Below are 21,459 nucleotides of genomic sequence, written 5' to 3' on the forward strand. Positions count from 1 at the left end.
GCTCCCACTCTTGTGAAGCGGGAGCACCACCACTCTTCTCCAATCACTTGGCATCACTCCCTGTTATAATTAGTGAGGTTTGGGTGGACCCTTGGACACTGTGGCAGCTGGCCATGCCCATGGGGGGCAGTCCTGTGAGGCGTGGTCACAGGGGCCACAGCTTAGGACACACAAACACAGAGATTGATCTTTATTAAACAATGTGGTGAAGTGACCAGAGGTGGCAGTGGTGAGTAGTTGAAGTAGCCCGGCTGGGCTAGTATCCCTCAGGTGCTGGAACAGCGACTCCTCCGGTAGCAGTGCTGTAGTAGAAAGAACTGAGAATAATGAGTACAGTGGAATATGCACAAGCCCCAGTATGGAGAACCTCAGGATAGGGAGAGCAGGACCTCGAGGAGCGAGTACCTGATCCCTAAGAGCTGAGAGGCTTGAAGGTGATGTACTCACACAGCAGTAACACGTAGGAGATGGCACCAGGGTTGGAACGGAGGTAGGCCCTCGAGGAGCGAGTACCTGGTTCCAGGGAACAGCTCTGAGGTGAAGATGGTAGTACTCACTGGTGTTGAAAATAGTGAATCCTTCCAGGCAGAAGAGAAGGTAGGAGCAGGCAGCAAGTCAGGGAACATGGGCCCTTGAGGAGTGAGTACCGGTTTTCTGATAGCGACCTGAAAAGCAATTGAGGCCCCCGAGGAGCGGGTACCCCATTAGTGTTAAGAGTCCAATGGTAGATTGGAGGCAGAGTAGCTGGGTACGGAGAGTGAATCCCATCCGTAAGGAATTCCCTTGCTAACTCAAAGGCTAGCAAACAAAGTAGGCTTTAAATATCCAAGTAGCGTGACATCATCACAGGGGGACGCCCCTGAGGTTTGCGCCAAGTAGGAAATAAGAGTGAGGGCCGCACAGCGCGCGCGCCCTAAGGTACTAACGGAGCATGGTGGGAGGCAGCGCCCAAACCGGTCCGGGGATGCCGGAGAGGGCAGCAGACAGATACCGCGGCAGGCAGATACCATCAACAGCAAGAGGAGGCGCAAGGAAGGAAAGGTAGGCGGATTGAAGCCATTGGGAAGGGGCAGTTGCAACACTCCCATTTCTAGGGATCTATTGAACAGGTCAAGCAGCGGACCCGCCAGCACATCTTTGAGCTCCCTCAGTATCCTGGGATGAACCTCATCAGGCCCCATGGCTTTGTCCACTTTCAGTTTTCTGTTATTCTCCTGCCTGTGGAACCCATCCCGTGGACAGGCTCTTACTTACCGGCCCGATGCCGCCCCGGACCGTGCTGCCACCATCCCTCCACTTCTGTGGCCTAGCGCCGCCGCCTGGGCTGCTGCTCCTGCTTCTTTGCGACGTGGAGCCACCGCCGAGGTTCTTGGCTTGAGCAATAGGAAGCCGCCGCTGCCTGTTTCCTTCGTGACAGGGGTGCCGCCGCCGCAGCCTGCCTCCTTTTCCACGCAGCAGGGACGCCGCCGATGTCTCCTGCTTCCTGGCTCTCTCTAGGTGTGGGCACGCGCCTCTTCAGTCCATTTAAAGGGATAGCGGTGGGAAAAGCCCGCGGCCCCGATGGATGACCTCATCTCTGTGTTCCTGGATCACCCTAAAAAAGGGCTCTGCTTCATTCCTCAGGGCCTTCGGATCTGGTCAGCACAGTGGTCTGTGGTCTTCATTCCGATCCATGTCCTCCATGGTCTTCGTGTGCCTTAATGGATCTTCGCTCCATGTTCTTCGTGTTCCTGAATTTCTTTGCCTTGATATTCCTGGTCTCGCCCTTCAACGGAGCTCCTTTGTCGCTTGTTTCTTGTTCCTGATGTTCCAGATGTCCCTGTCCTGTCTCCGGCCGTCTCATCTTCAGCTCTTCGTCCAGTTCCCAAGTCTATCGTCTGTTCACCTTTCCTGGCGTGCCACCGAGGTGGTCCGTGACCAGCCTATGGGGTGCTGTGTAGGGCACCTCGTGGTACTAGGCCTTCTTGTCTGCAGCGCAAGCCTCCGGAAGACTCCTGTTTTTAATGCCTAGATTCTGAGTATCCTGAGTCTTGAATCCTGAGTCTTAAACCCTGTCCCAGTCTTCGGAGTTCCTTGTGCCTGCTTCAGTCCAGGCCTGCCAGAACCTGCTCCGCTTCAATGTGGTCCGCGACCAGCCACCATCGGCTGTGTAGGGCATGCCCCGGCGCAGGCCTCTCCTGAGTCTTCATCATGTCCTGGCTTCAAAGTTCCACTGCTTTATCTGGAGTCTGCTTCGCCTTCGGCGTGGTCCACAACCAGCCATGGGTGGCTGTGTAGAGCATTCTGCAATGCAGCAGTCACCCAGTACTTTCCCCTGAATCCTCACCTGAGATCTCCTAGTAACCTGAATCCTTGTCTGAGTCTTCTGAGCAGCCTAATAGAAACATATAGAAACATAGAAATGACGGCAGAAGAAGACCAAACGGCCCATCCAGTCTGCCCAGCAAGCTTTCGCACTTTTTTTTTCTCTCACATACTTATCTGTTTCTCTTGGCTCTTAGTAACCTTTTTTATTCTATTTCCCTTCCACCCCTGCCATTAATGTAGAGATCAGTGTTGGAACTGCATCTAAGTGAAAATAGCTTAATTAGTTAGGGGTATTAACCACCGCAATAAGCAAGCTACACCCATGCTTATCTGTTTATCCAGACTATGTAATTCAGTCCTTGTTGGTTGTTGCCTGAATATAGATCCACGTTTCTTCATTTCCCCCTGCCGTTGAAGCAGAGAGCCATGCTGGCTATGCATTGAAAGTGAAGTATCAGTCTTGCTCCCCTGTCATTGAAGCAGAAAGCTATGCTGGATATGCGTGAAGTGTCAAACTTTCTCCCCTGCCATTGAAGCAGAGAGCTATGCTGGCTTTGCATTGAAAGTGAAGTATCAGGCTTATTTGGTTTGGGGTAGTAACTGCCATAACAAGCAAGCTACTCCTTGCATTTTTTGTGAATGCAAATCCTTTTTTTCACATTTCCTCATTGCCGCTGAAGCTTAGAGCAATGTTGGAGTTGCATTAACTGTGTGTATGTTTATTGAATAAGGGTATTATCACTAGGTAGTAGCCAACGTTCCCATGAGCCACCCACTCTTCATTCACATCCTCTAGACTTTATGGATCCACATTGTTTATCCCACGCCCCTTTGAAGTCCTTTACAGTTTTGGTCTTCACCACTTCCTCCAGAAGGTCATTCCAGGCATCCACCATCCTCTCCGTGAAGAAATACTTCCTGATATTGGTTCTGAGTCTTCCTCCCTGGAGTTTTAAATTGTGACACCTGGTTCTGCTGATTTTTTTCCAACGGAAAAGGTTTGTTGTTATCTTTGGATCATTAAAACCTTTCAAGTATCTGAAAGTCTGTATCATATCAAGTGAGTCCTCCGAGTATCCTAGTCTACATCTGAGTCCTCCGAGTAACCTGAGTCTTCGTCTGAGTCTTCTTGTTCCTGCCCTGAGTCTCCATCTGGCCTCACACACTTGTCATTCCCAAGCGGCGGGTCCGGAAGGGCTGTCATTCCCAAGCGGCGGGTCCGGAAGGGCTCCTTGAGACCAGCATTGCATTGCTGAGTCTCATTGTTGCATGTAGATCCAGTGGAGGGCTGAGCCTGGCTTGCTCCTGTCCCAGTTGTTCCTTGCCTTGTTTTCAGTCCAGCCTGGTTCCTGTTCTATCCATGCTGGTACTCTCACCTCCCACAGTGTGCGTCTTGGGACTTCTCCCTGAGCCATCCCATGGTCCAAGGGCTCACAATCCCCCTTGAGAAGTGACCATGCCTCTGCAACAGGATCCGAAGACCTGCGGTCACAACATTTTCCTAGCTGGTCCCCTACATTCCCTTCTGTAAATGGAGTTTCATCTACTCCACTCCCCTCCAGTTTCTTGTTAACTAGCGACAGTCCTTCTCCAGGGTCTTTTTAAGTTAACACCAAACTGAAGTGATCGTTTCATATTTCTGCCATTTCTTTGTCTCTCTCCACACATTGATCCTTTTCACCTTTCAATTTCACTATACCACTTTGGACTTTTCTCCTTTCTCTGATGTATCTGAAAAATGTTTTGTCACTTTGCTTTACCTCTTTGCCAATCCTTTCTTCTGCTTGACTTTTTGCTTTCTTGATTACTTTCTTTGTTTCCCTCAGTTCCAACAGATATTCTTCCTTGTGATCCACCCATTGGGATCCTTTATTTTTCTTAAACGCTGTTCTTTTAGCATTTATTTTAAGAACATAAGAAATTGCCATGCTGGGTCAGACCAAGGGTCCATGAAGCCCAGCATCCTGTTTCCAACAGAGGCCAAACTAGGCCACAAGAACCTGGCAATTATCCAAACACTAAGAAGATCCCATGCTACTGTTGCAATTAATATAAGTGGCTATTCCCTAAGTAAACTTGATTAATAGCCGTTAATGGACTTCTCCTCCAAGAACTTATCCAAACCTTTTTTGAACCCAGCTACACTAACTGCACTAACCACATCCTCTGGCAACAAATTCCAGAGCTTTATTGTGCATTGAGTGAAAAAGAATTTTCTCCGATTAGTCTTAAATGTGCTACTTGCTAACTTCATGGAATGCCCCCTGGTCTTTCTATTATTCGAAAGTGTAAATAACAGAGTCACATCTACTCGTTCAAGACCTCTCATGATCTTAAAGACCTCTATCATATTCCCCCTCAGCCATCTCTTCTCCAAGCTGAACAGCCCTAACCTCTTCAGCCTTTCCTCATAGGGGAGCTGTTCCATCCCCTTTATCATTTTGGTTGCCCTTCTCTGTACCTTCTCCATCGCAACTATATCTTTTTTGAGATGTGGCGACCAGAATTGTACATACTATTCAAGGTGCGGTCTCACCATGGAGCGATATAGAGGCATTATGACATTTTCCGTTTTACTAACCATTCCCTTCCTATTAATTCCTAACATTCTGTTTGGTTTTTTGACTGCTGCAGCATACTGAGCTGACGATTTTAAAGTATTATCCACTATGATGCCTAGATCTTTTTCTGGGTGGTAGCTCCTAATATAGAACCTAACATCGTGTAACTACAGTAAGGGTTATTTTTCCCTATATGCAACACCTTGCACTTGTCCACATTAAATTTCATCTGCCATTTGGATGCCCAATCTTCCAGTCTTGCAAGGCCCTCCTGTAATGTATGGACCCAGAAAACAAAGCGGAAGCCGATCCAGTTGGCTGTATTACAGTAAAAACAATAGGAATCGGATGATAATACGAAATATAGGGCTTCGTATTATCATCCGATTCCTATTGTTTTTACTGTAATACAGCCTCCTGTAATGTATTACAGTCTGCTTGTGATTTAACTACTCTGAATAATTTTGTATCATCCGCAAATTTGATAACCTCACTCGTCGTATTCCTTTCCAGATCATTTATATATATATATTGAAAAGCACCGGTCCAAGTACAGATCCCTGAGGCACTCCACTGTTTACCCTTTTCCACTGAGAAAATTGACCATTTAATCCTACTCTCAGTTTCCTGTCTTTTAACCAGTTTGTAATCCACGAAAGGACATCGCCTCCTAGCCCATGACTTTTTAGTTTTCTTAGAAGCCTCTCATGAGGGACTTTGTCAAACGCCTTCTGAAAATCCAAATACACTATATCTACCGGTTCACCTTTATCCACATGTTTATTAACCCCTTCAAAAAAATGAAACATTTGTTAGGCAAGACTTCCCTTGGGTAAATCCGTGTTGACTGTGTTCCATTAAATCATGTCTTTCTATATGCTCTACGATTTTGATCTTGAGAACAGTTTTCACTATTTTTCCCGGCACTGAAGTCAGGCTCACTGGTCTATAGTTACCCGGATCGACCCTGGAGCCTTTTTTAAATATTGGGATTACATTGGCCACCCTCCAGTCTTCAGCTACAATGGATGATTTTAATGATAGGTTACAAATTTTAACTATTAGATCAGAAATTTCATTTTTTAGTTCCTTCAGTACCCTAGGATGCATACCATCCGGTCCAGGTGATTTGCTACTCTTTAGTTTGTCAATCTGGCCTACTACATCTTCCAGGTTCACAGTGATTTCGTTCAGTTCGTCTGACTCATCACCCCTGAAAACCATCTCCTGAACTGGTATCTTCCCAACATCCTCATTAGTAAACACAGAAGCAAAGAATTCATTTAGTTTTTCTGCAATGGCCTTATCTTCCCTAAGAGCCCCTTTAACCTCTCGGTCATCTAATGGTCTAACCGACTCCCTCACAGGTTTCTTGTTTTGGATATATTTTTAAAAGTTTTTATTATGAGTTTTTGCCTCTATGGCCAACTTCAATTCAAATTCTCTCTTTGACTGTCTTATCAATGTTTTACACTTAACTTGACAATGCTTATGTTTTATCCTATTTTCTTCAGATGGATCCTTCTTCCAATTTTTGAAGGATTTTTTTTGGCTAAAATAGCCTCTTTCACCTCACCTTTTAACCATGATGGTAATCGTTTTGCCTTCCTTCCACCTTTCTTAATGCGTGGAATACATATGGACTGCGCCTCTAGGATTGTGTATTTAAACAATGTCCAAGCCTGTTGAACACTTTTAACCTTTGCAGCTGCACCTTTCAGTTTTTTTCTAACTATTTTCCTCATTTTATCAAAGTTTCCCTTTTGAAAGTTGAGTGTTAGAGCTGCAGATTTAATTATTCTCCCCCTTCCAGTTATTAATTTAAATTTGATCATGTTATTTTCTCAGCCACCTTCTTTGAGAACCAGATAGGTTTCATTTTTCTCTTGCTTTTCTTTACTTTTGTAACATATAGATTAGTTGCCTTGGTAATTAGTTTGGCCCAATGTTATTCCACATTTCATTTTCTCACAGCCTTCTATACATATTGGGGCGATTTTAAAAGGCCCGCGCGCGTAAATCCGTCTGGATATACGCGCGCAGAACCCTCGCGCGCCAGCGCGCCTATTTTGCATAGGCCACCGGGGCTTTCGAAACAGGGCGGGAGGGGCGTTTCCGGGGCGTTCCCGAAACGACGTGGCGTTTCGGGGGCGGGCCCGGGGGCGTGGTGCCGGCCCGGGGGCGTGGTCGAGGCCTCCGGACCAGCCCCAGGGACCGGAGGACAGAACGGGGCTGCCGGCCGACAGGCGTAACTTTGCCGACAAAGGTAGGGGGGGTTAGGTAGGGGAAGGGAGGGCGAAGGAAAGTTCCCTCCGAGGCCGCTCCGAAATCGGAGCGGCCTCGGAGGGAACAGGCAGCTCGTGCTGGGCTCGGCGCGCGCAGGTTGCACAAATGTGCACCCCCTTGCGCGCGTGTATCTTATAAAATCCAGCGTACTTTTGTTCGTGCCTGGTGCGTGAACAAAAGTACGCGATCGCGTATTTTTTGAAGATCTAACCCATTATACATACTCCCAGCCTTCTATACATACTGGGGTAGATTTTAAGAATTTGCGCGATTGCGTACTTTTGTTCGCGCACCAGGCGCGAACAAAACTACGCTGGATTTTATAAGATACGCGCGGCTACGCGTGTATCTTATAAAATCCGGGGTCGGCGCGCGCAAGGCGTAACTTTGCGCGCGCCGGCCGGCAGCCCCGCTCTGTGTTCCGGTCCCAGGGGCTGGTCCGGAGGCTGCGGCCACGCCCCCGGAACACCCCCGGGCCGAAACCACGCCCGCGTTGCCGCCCCCGAAACGTTGCATCACACGCGACACGCCCCCAAAACGCCACGTCACTCCAGACACGCCCCCGACACGCCCCCGACACGCCCCTTTTACAAAGCCCCGGGACTTACGCGCATCCCGGGGCTCTGCGCGCGCCGGCGGCCTATGCAAAATAGGCGCGCGAGGGCCCTGCTCGCATAAATCCGGCCGGATTTACGCGCGCAGGGCATTTAAAGTCCGCCCCACTATATGTAACCACTGGGATGCTGGGATTAGACTGGCAAAGAGGAGGACAAGCCTCCAGGCCCAAGGTGCACATACTGTTGGGATTACTATACAGTCTAGCATTGAGGGGTATAGCAGCAAGGCAGAATAGCTTGGGAAATACCAGTCATTCTGTTGAAGCACACTTGTCAATTGTTATATTCAGTACAAGAAAATGAACTGTGATAGGAATACTTTTTTTGAAATAAGCTTTTGTTACATTCCCTGCATGAACTTGATGTAGCTACTAGGTAGAATTCTTATTGTTTGTTAAATGGGCTTTCTAAATTAAACTATCGTATTCAGAACATGCAAATAGTTTCACAAACGAGTATTGTTAGGTTTTATAGTAAGTTGTGAAAGCTGTTTCTTTTTAGAAACTTTTTCCCATATTTTGTAGCTGAACTCTGGCTGTTCCATTTCCTTATTTACTGGTTTTGCATGAGTTCTCTCTCACTACACTATTATGACAATCAGTAAATGGTTTCTCTTGAGCATTTTGCTTTCTTGTGCCTCTATTTCTTCCTTCTGAATGAGGGCATTTTTGGATAAACCACCCTAATATAATCAACCATCAGACAAGGTGGAAGAACCAGGCTGAGACTGTGGAGGCAATGGAGAACAGGAAGAACTATCAAATAGGTGTCATGCTATGGCAGTAAAACCTGTGTCTTTTTTTTACCTTTTTCAAATTTTTGTTCTGGAAATAAAATACCCCAGTATAATGAACCAAGAAAAAAGCAAGTGCGGGTGGGAAGAACACCCCAAGGCTCTGAAGGCTTAACATTATGACAGGTTTGCATGTGCCAGCAAATCCCCTATGGTGGTATGGCAGCTAGGCCTGTAGACAAAACACCACAGTGGAACCAACAAACAAACGGGGTGTGAGAACTAGGCTGGGATTATTGTAGAGAGTTTAGAACAAAACAAAGAACCGCAAAATAGGTGGAGGGGAAGGAGAATTTTTTTTGTATTTTTTACTTTTTTTTTTCTGGGGAAAAACAAACACCCCAAGTACAACCAAGAAACAAAAAACAGCAAACAAAATGGAAGTACCAAATCTCCCATGCACATAGTAGGCAATGGCAGAGCAATTAGGTGAAGCAGAAGCAATGGTGATACTAAGGACACGGCAGGTAGAAATAAGGGGCATGGAGATAGGCATGTACCAGCAAGTCTCCTATGGTGGAGTTAGGGACAGGGAGGTAGGCATGTGCCAGCAAGTCCCTTATGGTGGTATAAGGGGCATGGCAGGTAGGCATGTGCCAGCAAGTCCCCTATGGTGGAATTAGGGCTATGGCAAGAAGGCAGAGAGGTAACAGAGCCCTGGGGTGAGGTATCTGACTCATGGCAAGCACTGAACCCCAGCCGCAGGGCATTCTTCACTACCAGGTGCAGAGTGTGTCCAAAACATTGGATAAGCCCCCATCATTAGCAATGTTTGTGCCATTGCCTGTGACAAAGAAACCTGCATTTAAACTCCTCTCTCCTGTCTAGCTGCCAACCCTCCAGCATCTCTCTTATGGCTGATAAAATATTGGCTGAGGTATGGGACTCATCTAGTGACTGGGTATGCAGTAAAGCCCAACTGCATCCTGATTCTCAGTCCCCACTAGAGTTGCTATCTGCCCCTGCCTCAGCCAGGTCCCACTTGGCTGAGGCAGGGGCAGATAAGAGTGTTGTCAGGGAGAGATAAGAGTGTGTAGCATTCATGCAGATCCGGATGTCACTGGTGAAATACATGCTACTCCCTCTGCCTTAACCTGTAGTGCCTGGATGAGACTATGGCACTGGTTGTACCTGCTGGGGATGACTTTCCTACTAAAGATGGTCCTGGAGGGGACTTTGTAATTTGGGAATGCCACCTGTAGGAAATTCTTAAAGTGCCCATTCTTCACTAGCTGCAGAAGCTGGTCATCAAGGGTAATCATTTTATAATGCTCTTCATTATAACTTTTCATGCTGCCTTTCTCCTACCCTGGGACAATGCTATCGAACACCACCACATTTCCTCCATGGTAGGTTGTCACTTCTGACACTGGGCAGAGGGCTGCTGGCCTGCCACCCGACTGCTGGAAGGGGTTGAGGGCATGAGATCAGCTTGAGGAATACTCTTCCTCTTTCCCACCACTTTCCCTTGACTGGAACATGGGGTCTCTGGGCCATTACTAGTATTTCTACTCTTCCCAGATGTCAGTACTAGTGGTTGCTGCTTCTGCAGGTAAAAGTGCATACCAGTTTTTGTCGGGTGCCCCATTTGCTTCCTTCGATTGATATCCTTTGTACAGTGATTACACTTCAAAAAACATGGGTCCTCCCTGATTTTGAAGTGCCTCCAGATAACAGATTTCTTCCACGATCCCTTCTCTACATCCTTGGTGGAGAATGACGGCACTGGAGCTGAGGTGGACTCTGAGGAACAATGCCAGGGGCATCAGTTGTGCTCTCTACCTATGCTGCCTGCTCTATCTCCCCCATCAATGAGACACTACTGTATACTCCTCCCAAATTTTCTTCTTCTAGTATCCCTTCAATATCTTCTGATACAGACAAGTCAAGAAAAGACTCTTCATCTGAATTAATGGATGAAAATATTGCCTTCACAGCATCATTGCTAGTGAGAAAAGAGGATCATGCTGCTGTTTTGGGGCATTTGTCTTTTCCTACCCTTTTTCTTGCTCCTACTCACTGCCTCTGAAAAATCTGCCCCTTCCCCCTCTTTTCTGAAATAGAAGAGAATGAAACAAGCTCAAAGTCATCTGCACTCTGCAGTGGCACATGCTCATTCTCCATATGTCAGTTTCTGCTGGGTAGATTTGGCTTCTGCCTTATTAGTCTTGAAAACATCCTGCTTCAGCTTAGGTGCAGGACTACTTCTTTGGTTATTGCTGGAACTGCCATCCTTTCCAATTTTGTAAACATTTCCCCAAGGCTGGATAAGACAAGGCAGGCTGGATTGGAGAGATGAGGCAGGCACAGGATCAGGAATGCAGGAAGAAGCAGCAACTCACACTACACACACGATGCAAGCAGCCTATTGCTGAGGCATCTGTTCGCTGCGTGGCTGGGGTTTAAATATCCAGCTGTGTGCCGTTATCTGCGAGCACCAGTTGCAAAGGTACCCGCTGTGGGGCTACTAAGAGTTGACGCGTGCCATGCATGCGCGCATATGGGGTATACTGGAGGCAGCATGGTCGTGGCATTCCTGCCACCGCGAAGAGAAGTGTGGCATTGGTGGCACACAAGGTGAGTGTGCTGGCTTTGGGGGGATGTCCTGCGAGCTGGATAACAATATTTTCTCTGCTGAATGGCACAGTGACAGACTAAAATAAGCCACAGCCAAAAAGCTGTTTGGGAAAAGTTAACTAAGAAATCAAAGAACTCATAACAGCATCCTTCTAAGGCAATGCCTTCAGAAATAATGCACAGCAAATCTCAGACATGCTTAGTCTTCAAGATCAGCATTACTGGATCCGGTGTGCAGTGATAGATTGGATTAGAAAAATACTTCACTGAGATACATTGTCTTTGTTGTCTCCTTGACAACATGTCTTACCCATGTCTGACAAGGCAGTAAGTTCACACATGACTGACTAGGATGGTCTTGCTGGCTGCTATACTTAGTATCAATTCCTAAATGTACACCTGTTCCTCTCCAATTAATTTCTATGGACCAATGACTTTAATGGCTCATAGAAATGAATGGAGACAAAACAAATGACATGAATAGAATTTCTTTTTAATTTGGGGGACTCTCTCCTTTCATTTTGGGAACCCCCAAAAGAAACAAATTGGATCCAATTCATTTTGGAATGCTCATTTGCTTTAAATGAATGCACATTCCTAATGCATACTATAATGAGAAGAAATTGAAAACTGTAGCACAATACATTTCAGAACCTAAGGAGGTTTTTGAAAGTTTTAAGAAATCTAAAACAGAACAAGGGAGGGAAACAGAGTGCTTACACTGCAAATGGTGTAGCATTGAAACTGACACCTGCTCTGACTAAACTAAAGAACATTTGGAAAGTAAACACTTAAAATTAAAAAAGAAGATGGGAAAAATAGAAACAAGAAAACACTGGAATCAGCATTCATATGTGCACAGCAGAAAAAGCGAGATCAGTATGATGTGATATTTGAATTTATCCATGCGTTATGGGCCTGATTTTCAAAAATATTTACACACTTAAAAATGGGTTTTACATGTGTAAATGCACTTTACCTGAGTAAGTGGGCTTTTGAAAATTGCTACAATAGTAGTCATATTTACCACTCCTGGGGGAACTCTGCACAAAAAAATTTAAAATTCTGCAAAATTCTGCATACTTTATATTGGTCAAAATAGCACAATATACATCACAGTCTTTAAGTAATTAATTTAAAATGTAATACAGAAAAAAAGTTATTACTTAAAGATGCAGATTTTAAATATTTTAAACAGAATTTCCCTAAAATACTTTGTAAGTGTCCCTTCCACCTTCTCTCCTACTCCCCTGACCAGTTTCCTTTAACTTTCCCTTCTCAGGCCCCCCGCCCCTCCAACTCCTCCACCATCTCTCTTCTACCCCTCTAGGCTCAATCCCTTCCACTCTATCTTTGCTCCCAGAGTTGGACCCAGTCTCACTACTGCTCCTGATACAGGCTCCCTCTGTCCTTCTCTGTCTCTCTAATACACACACATACACACACACACACACACACACACACACACCTTCCCTTTCTCTCATGCACATACACACCCCCTCATACAGGCTCTCTCTCTCTTGCACACACACCAACACAGGATCCCTTTCTCTCTCACACAGGCTACCTATCTCTCTTTATCACATACTCCCCCTGCACATTGGCTCCCTCTCTCTCACAAACACACACATCCCTTTACAAGGCTCCCTCTCTAGCAAACAAGCACTCTCACCCCTTCATATACACACAATCCCTTTTTCATGCACACCAGCTCCCAATTGCTCACACATATGCACACTCCTTCACAATCTCCTCACATAGACTACCTCTTTCTGGTACACCCACCCTCACACATGCTCTCTCACACACACACACGTTACACACAGGCTCGCAGTCTTACAAACACAAACCCCTAAACACAGCCTCGCAGTCTCTCACACATACAACCTCTACACACAGACTCACTCTCACCGGGATCTGCTCCATCGTCGCCACAAGCAGGATGGGTTCAGGGCTGGTGAAAGCACTAGGCGGACTAGGCAGCCGCTTAGGGCGCCGCCGATCTGGGGGTGGTGATAGCATGGCTTCTCCTTCCTGCCCACACTGCCCGGAAGAGGAAGTGGTAGGTCCACAAGGGCAAGAAGAAGAAGAGGCCATGCAGGAAAAAGGAAGAGCGCATCCCCCCTGGGCCGTTGCAGGAAGAGGCAGCATTCGCCAAGTTTGCTCAGCATGTGAGAAGCAGCAGCAACAGCGCTCCTGCCTCCACCTCCATGCAGGCGCATACACCGGGTCGTTGCAGGAAGAGACATCAAACACCAGAGGAAAAGCAACAGCGCCACCTCCTCCCCCGCAGGAAACAGCAGCATCAGCTCCTGTACCCTTCTACTGGGGAAGGGGGGAGGAAGTGAATGAGAGAGCATGTGTGTGTGTGTCTGTGTGTGTGTGACTGTGAGGGCATGGAATGGATGAAAGAGCGTGTCTGTCTGTGTCTGTGTGTGTGAGAGCATGTTCTATGATTGAGCATGTGTGTGTATATATATATATATATATATATATATATATATATATATATATATATATATATATATGAGAAAGAGATTGTGAGGAACAACCCCTCACCTCTGCCCTGCTAATAATCCATGACAATCTCAGGGCACCTGGAAATCAAAAGGGTCCTGATATGAACAACCGGGGATTTTTTTTAACCCTTTTTAAATATTGGATGGTGTTTGAAATATTTTATTGGTCTCTGGAAAATGTATATGAGTTTTCAATTATTAGATGTTGTTCTATTTCTCAGCTGTTTTGAAATATTCTTTTTATTAGTATGGTTTTACTTCTATTGATGATTTATATTTACTGATTTTGAAGTTTTCTGCGGAATTTTAATATTTCTGTTTTTCCATTGTTGCACTGCATGATAGTCTGGCCTGTTGTGGTTAACAGTTCAGCTTTTGTCTGCATGATTATATTAATACTTTATGGTTACTTTATTCTGCATTTCTGTGAGGGTCTGTTTGTATTTTGCATCTGTGACTGAGTTGACATATTCTAGTGTGTAGGTTGTGTGTAGGGATCTGTAGCAGTTTGGCTTTTTCTGTTTTCCTAATAGTAGGTGTAATGGCTTTTTAGGGTCTGGTGTAATAATCGCAGTGTTGCCTTCTCATAAGTAGAGTTGTTAGTGTTTGAGTGCTAGCAATTATTGCAGTTGTGACATGGAGATTTACTCTATTGAAATTGTAATCCAGTTTACATGTGGCTTTCTGAGGGCCAAGCCCACACCCAACACACATTACAGTAGACCTAATACCAATTCCAAGAGTCGTTTTTTTTCCTTTTTGCAGGGCTTTACAGCACTCTATACAAGTATAATATGCATGTTGTAAGTGATATTTTTACCTCACAAGCCAGTAGTTAAATTTTCTTGTTCATGTAAATCTATTATTATAAATGCATAGGGACAGATTTTTAAAAAATACGCGAGCGCGTACTTTTGTTCGCGCACCAGGCGTGAACAAAAGTACGCTGGATTTTATAAGATCGCGCATAGCCGCGCGTACCTTATAAAATCCGGGGTCGGCGCGCGCAAGGGGGTGCACATTTGTGCAACCTGCTCACGCCGAGCCCAGCGCGGCCTGCCAGTTCCCTCCGAGGCCGCTCCGATTTCGGAGCGGCCTCGGAGGGAACTTTTCTTCGCCCTCCCCCCACCTTCCCCCACCTAACCCCCCCCCCCCCGGTCCTATCTAAACCCCCCCCCTTACCTTTGTTGGTAAAGTTACGCCTGCTTTCAGCAGGCGTAACTTTGCGCGTGTCGCCAGCAGCCCCGCTCCATCCTCCGGTCTCGGGGGCTGTTCCAGAGCCCTCGACCACGCCCCCGGGCCGGCGCCACGCCCCCGAAACGCCGGGGCACGCCTCCAAAACGCCGCGTCGTTTCGGGAATGCCCCCGGACACGCCCCCTCCCTCCCCTTTTCGAAAGCCCTGGGACTTACGCGCGTCCCGGGGCTTTACGCGCCGGCGGCCTATGCAAAATAGGTGCGCCGGCGTGCGAGGGCCCTGCGCGCGTAAATCCGGAAGGATTTACCGGCGCGGGCCTTTTAAAATCCGCCCCATAATTTTTAATTGTGTGTGGGGAGGGTGTGACCAGGGGAGGGGTGGTAACAGGCTGTAAGTTTCGCCTAGGACGCCTAATACCCTTGCACGGGCCCTGGATGGGCTCCACTCGTGGCCGCTAGGACCTGCACCCTCTTTGCCGCAGTGCAGCATGCCGGGGCCTGCTCTATCTTCGCCGCGAGTGGGATGGGTTCCCTTCGCGGTACACCAGGGCCTGCTCCAAACTCTGCACAGAAAATGAAAATTCTGCGCAGGAAGGGAATTCTGCACCCACAATAGCGCACAATTCCCCCCGAGGTAATTTACACCTGTAAATCCTTTTGAAAAGTACCCCCTGTGTTTTTCAAAGCAGCCACTAGGCCACGCCAGTAGGTCCTTTGGGAGAATTTGTTAAACATTTTCTGTCCAGCTGAAAGTCCTTACCAAATTCAGTCTATAATTCTGTCCAAGTTGGACTACTGCAACTCTCTTCTGCTAGGTCTTCCGATCTCATCGATAAAACCCTTACAGATGGTACAAAATGCTGCGGCGAGGTTACTCACTAACACCAACAAAAGAGCCCACATCACACCAATTCTGCACTACCTCCACTGGCTTCCTATAAAAGCTAGAATCACCTTCTAGACTTTATCAATGATCCACAAGGATATTATGGGCAGCGCCCACCTAAATCTTATCTCGCAACTCCGCCTTCACACATCAAAAAGACCTATCAGATATAATTACAAAGGTTCTTTACATGCTCCCCCGATTAAAACTTCACGAGCTAAACGAGCACTCTCCACAGCCGGGCCCACCCTTTGGAACTTATTACCGCCAGATCTTCGACTAGAAACCTGCCATCTAACTTTCAAGAAAAACCTAAAAACGTGGCTCTTCCGGCAAGCCTTTCCGGAATCGCAAGAACACTTAGACACTGGTCAAAGAGCAAAATAGCTCAATATAAAGTCCACGACCGCCCATATACCCTCAGGACCCGAACATGCCGTATTTGGACAGTACTCTTGTTATGAAAGACCTTTTCTTGATGCATTAGCTCACTAGCTCATGCTCTTCCCATAGTTATGCCCTTCAACAGTGCTCACTGTCACTTGTATACCCCAACCAGTACATTTCAACCTTACCTACCAATTATTTGCAGTTAACTGTATCATTTATTCATGTTATTTGACAAATTTTGTAGTCTATTTTATATTTTATATTTAATATTTATTGATTTACGTTCTATTGTTCAATTCTCTGTTTATTGTTTAATGTAACGCCGTACGTTTTTTTGTTCATTACTCTGTTTATTGTTTAATGTAACGCCTTACCAGCGACAGTTTTGTTCTATGGAAACCGACTTGATTCGATATGTATATCGAGAATGTCGGTATATAAAAACCCTAAATAAATAAATAAATAAATAAATATTGCCCTTAACAAAATTACAGCGAGATTGACTGGAAATGTGGTTAGTTCTTTGATTTTCAATGGATCACCAGATATTCTTGACTGTCTTATCACAGCTTATTGTTTTCTCATTTTTTGATTTTGTTGTGAGGAAGCCTACACTTATTTTGCCAAATTTACAGTTTGTAATGTCACCAGTCACACAGTAGCATCTCAGGTCAGTAAAACTTTAAATGAGTAAGATCTTTCTTGCAATGATGTGGCAGCAGTGAATAGAGATTCAGTTTCCTACAAAACGAAGTTCACACAGGATGTGAAGCTGAATGAGAAACCTGAATTGCTCTGTTTGTCTTGTCCTGCCCACCTACTACTTGTTACAGATACTCGTGCAATGTCTGTTCCAAAAATGAGTGATTTCAAGAAGTTCATAATTAATTTTGGTGCAGTTTTCAAGCATTCCAGTAAAACAAAAATCTCTTTTGTGATATCTGAGAAGAGATTGTGTTTGAATGTAGCATTCCAACCTCTGTTGAACCAACAAGGTGGTTTAGTTTGTTTTTGGTTGCAGACAGTGTGCAAAAAGGATTGTGGGTCTTAATGCGACTTTTAGATCATGAACAGTTCAGTGGAAAAAACAAAAAACTGAAAAAAGCTAGGCCAAACTCCTCTTACATTTTTTAAAATCCCCCCCCCCAAAAAAAAACAAACAATAGGAAAAGTAACACAAAATTTCAAGTTTTTCCTATCATTTTTCAGTTTTCCCGAAATGCAGCGAAATATCCAATAGCACCATAGTTCCTGTCGCATGTTAAGGCAAAGGGCAGCTGGCGCCATTTTGAATGAGGGCAGACGCCAGCTTGGGAGTGGGAGATCACTCCCAAGCCCCCCCCCCCACTAGATCACAGGGTGCTTGTGGTGAGTGCCGGGGGGGGGGGGTGTCAGGACAGGGGCTCTGATTTTTTACAAATTGTTTTTTAAAGAAACAAGATGGTGCAAAGTAATTAAAAACAACAATCTGGGGGGTGGACCCAAAATGGTCCACCCCCAGAATGAAAACAAAAAAGAGTCACAAAATATTTCAAGGCTCTAGTGGAAACCAAACACCTGTGAGGGAGTCAGTAGGGCTGCTAGATGACTGAGAGGAAAAAGGGATGATCAGAGAGGACAAGGGAATGGCAGAAAAATTATTGAATTATTTGCCTCTGTCTTTACTGAGGAGGAAGATGGGGTCAGACCTACACTGGAAACATTTTTTTTTATGGTCTTGACTGAGCGACTAGAAGAAATCAATGTGAAACTAGAGAACATAATAACTCAGATTGACAGACTAAAGACTAACAAATTACTGGGACCAGTTAGTATTCACCCCAGAGTTCTGAAGGAACTGAAGCATTAAATTGCAGACTATCATTTAAAACTGCCAAGGTATAGAAGATTAGAAGGCGGTCAATGTGCTGGAAATTTTTTAAAGGGGATTCTGGGGTGATTTGGGACACTACTGAATGGTGAGCCTGACACTGGTGCCAAAATTACGGACCACAAAGATAGACATAGTTTAATGAGAAAGAGTCAACATGGTTCTTGCAAAGGGAAGTCTTGCCTTACCAATGTACTAGATGTTTTTGAAAATGTAAATATGCATGCAGATAAAGCTGAGCTGGTTGTTAGAGTCTACTTGACTTTTCAGAAGGCATTTGATAAAGTCCCTAATGAAAATTCCTCGGGAAATTGGGAGGTCATGAGATAGGAAGCAGTGTATAATTGTAGACTGGTACCTGGATAAACGTCAGGAAACAGAGTTAGGACTAAATCATCAATTTTCCAAATGAAGAAAGATCATTAATGGAGTGCCCCAGGGATCTGTATTGGGACCTGTACTATTTAGCATATTCATAAATGATCTAGAGAAAGGAACAAGTGATGTTACCAAATTTTCCTATTACACAAAATAGTTTTTTGTTAAAATAGCATGGTTCCACTTTCCCAGCGCCTTGCAATGGAGAGGGCTCGATGCCTTCAATAATCAAGTGCTCCGAATTTGGCCTGCAGAACAGCGAGGTGCCCGGGTTAAAGAAGCAGAGCCTCCGCCATTTTGGCTGTGCACGAGCGGCAAACACGGCAGCTGGAGATGCAACGAGGCCCCGATCACTCCTCACCCATACGATTCCACTTCCCTGGCGCCGTGCAGCAGAGAATTAAGATGCCACCAGCTAGGGAGAGCCCTGAATTCGGCCAGCGAAAATGGTGATTTTTTTAAAGGTTAAGGGAGCGGGGCCACGGAGCTCTTTCCCTTCGCTTCCATCTCCCCTTACGTCATCACTGGAAGTCCAAGGATGCAATTTAATGTGGGCCAGTGCAAAGTAATGCAAGTTGGAAAACGTTAATCCCAACTAGAGGTACACAATGCTGCGTTCTGTGTCAGGAGTCACCACTCAGAAAAGGAACTCGGAGTCTTTGTGGACAATAACTTGAACTCTTGTTCAGTGTACAGTGGAAATCAGGAAGGCCAACAGAATGTTAGGAATTGTTTAGAAAGGAAAAGAGAACAAAACTGGGAATATCCTGATGCCATTGTATATGTCCATGGCATGACAACACCTTGAGTATTGCGTGGAGTTCTGGTCATTCCATCTCAAAGTCATAGCAGAGAAGGGTGATAAAAATGATAAAGGACATGGAAAAACTCCCCTGTAAATTAAGGCTAAACAGACTAGAGCTCTTTAGCTTGGAAAAAAGATTACCAAGAGGAGATATGATTGAGATTTATAAAATCATGAGTGGGGGGAATGGGTAAATAGGGAACAGTTATTTACCCTTTCAAACACTGCTGACTCCCCCAATAGTCTAGACTCCCAAATGATACTGATGACCCCCATTTCCCACTCCCAAGTGATACTGACTGCCCCCCAGGTGAAACTGTTGGCCTCCAGATAGTCTAGATCTCCCTCCCCTCCTCCCCGAGTGATACTGATGGCCCCCCTTGATTAAAAAAAAAAATGGTTCCAGGCCCTACCCCACCCCACAAAGGAAAAAACCAAATTGTAGTGTCCTGACTCCCACCCCACTTTTCCACCCTTGATCCCCGTAACTTAACATGGATCCTGCATCAGGGCCAGGTACACCCTTGCTCCTGGCCTGGTCAGCACCATTTTCCAAAATGGCGCCGACCTGAACCTTGCTGTGCCAGGGGGGGTGGGGGGGGGGCTGGGAAGAAGGGGTGGGGCCTGGGACAATTTTTTTTTTTAAATTGGGGTGGCCATCAGTAACATTTGGAGGGGTGGGTGGAGAGGGGTCATCAGTGTCATTTGGAGGGTGGGATGGGGGGCTGGAGCCATTATTTTATTGGTAGGTTTGGGGGTGGGGGGCTGGGAACCCCACTTTTATTGGACTTCGGGGAGGGGAAGGGGGCCGGGACCCTACATTTTTTCTTTTTGTTTACTTTTTGGGGGTGTCAGGGCCACCTCGAATGGAGACCCCAGTTTGAGACTGGGGTCACATTTTTATTGGTTCACTACATTTTCTTTTGGACTATGATGGCATAAGAGTTAAAAAAAAAAATCTGAAAATTGGACCAACTGTATTCAGCCTGTGTATGGTGAATAGGTTGATAAAGTGGTGGCCCCTCAGACAAACATATAGAAAAAAAATCATTTTGTTTCAGCAATTGACACTTAAGATACATAAGTGGGAATTTTGCAGAGCAACAGGGAGCAAACTGAGGATTTGCATGTCCAGCATTTACTACTTTGTGATCAGGGATATGTAAATTAGACTTCCCGTGGACCCGTGAGTCCTTGCAATAAAACTGCTGCAATAACACGATGAAATCCTTTACATGGTAATTCTCAACAGAATAATAGTTACTTACCATACATTAAAGGTTACTTTAGAAACCTTTGAATCTGGGTCTACCAGGTAGCAAGTTAAACTGTTTTTATTTATATCCACTTGGCTGATGCAATTAAAGTCATAATTAGGTTCCTCATCTTCAGGGACTCCTAAAAAACAATTTATGGAGAAATAACTGTAAATGAGTTTACCAGCTTAAAAGGATGTGTTAATCACTTTAAACAATTAAAATAAAGGAGAGGAGGTGGGATAGGGGCAGGGCCGGCGGAAGCACTAGGCGAGCTAGAGCTGGGCCTAGGACGCTGACTATTAGGGGGCGCTGCCACGGCTCGTGAGCCAATGAGGCAGGGTGAGGTGGCCGCTTCAGGTGTAAGAGTTTTGAAGTGGCAAAAAGTGCCCCTTCAAAATTCTGCCCAGCCTCATCCCACCCTGCCTTCCTCCCCATCGCACCACCCTCCCGACACCCCCCCCCCCCCCCCCCCAAGACTCACGAAAACCCCTGGTGGTCCAGCGGGGGGCCCGGGAGTGATCTGCCACTCCCGGGCCGTTGGCTACCACTAACCAAAATGGCACTGGTGGCCTTTAACCCCTACTATGTGACAGGGGCTGGCCAATGGCACCGGTCGCCCCTGTCACATGGTAAGGGCAAAAGGCCACAGGTGCCATTTTGGTTAGTGGCAGCCGAGGCCCCAGGAGCAGCAGATCGCTCCCGGGCCCCCCGCTGGACCACCAGGGGTTTTTGTGAGTCTTGGGGGGGGGGGGGGTTATTTTATTTAAATTTGAAGAGGCGGCATGGGGGCCCCACCTCAGGCAGAACATTACCTTGAGCTGTCCCTGGAGGTAGGAGTCGAGGCTGTGACTGGGGATGGAGTGGGAGGGGTGTGTCGGCGTAACTGGGGGGTGGGGGCGGCGGCACTAGGCAGTAGGTGCCTACGGTGCCTAATAGAGATGTGAATCGTGTGAGCGATCGTCTTAACGATCGATTTTGGCTGGGGTGGGGAGGGAATCGGATCATCGCGGTTTTGT

At 46.2% G+C, this 21,459-nt stretch overlaps 1 protein-coding gene across 1 annotated transcript in view; it reads right to left on the reverse strand.

The window, feature by feature from the left end:
* IL7R (interleukin 7 receptor) overlaps nucleotides 1-21,459 on the reverse strand; it is a 107,010-nt gene that overhangs the window by 68,934 nt on the left and 16,617 nt on the right. Inside the window, exon 2 of the mRNA XM_029578871.1 lies at nucleotides 20,453-20,582. Coding sequence (XP_029434731.1) covers nucleotides 20,453-20,582 — 130 coding nt within the window. The remainder of the gene's footprint in view (nucleotides 1-20,452; nucleotides 20,583-21,459) is intronic.

The sequence above is a fragment of the Rhinatrema bivittatum genome, chromosome 1 (genome assembly GCF_901001135.1).
Source record: "Rhinatrema bivittatum chromosome 1, aRhiBiv1.1, whole genome shotgun sequence".
In the NCBI taxonomy this organism is placed as follows: domain Eukaryota; kingdom Metazoa; phylum Chordata; class Amphibia; order Gymnophiona; family Rhinatrematidae; genus Rhinatrema; species Rhinatrema bivittatum.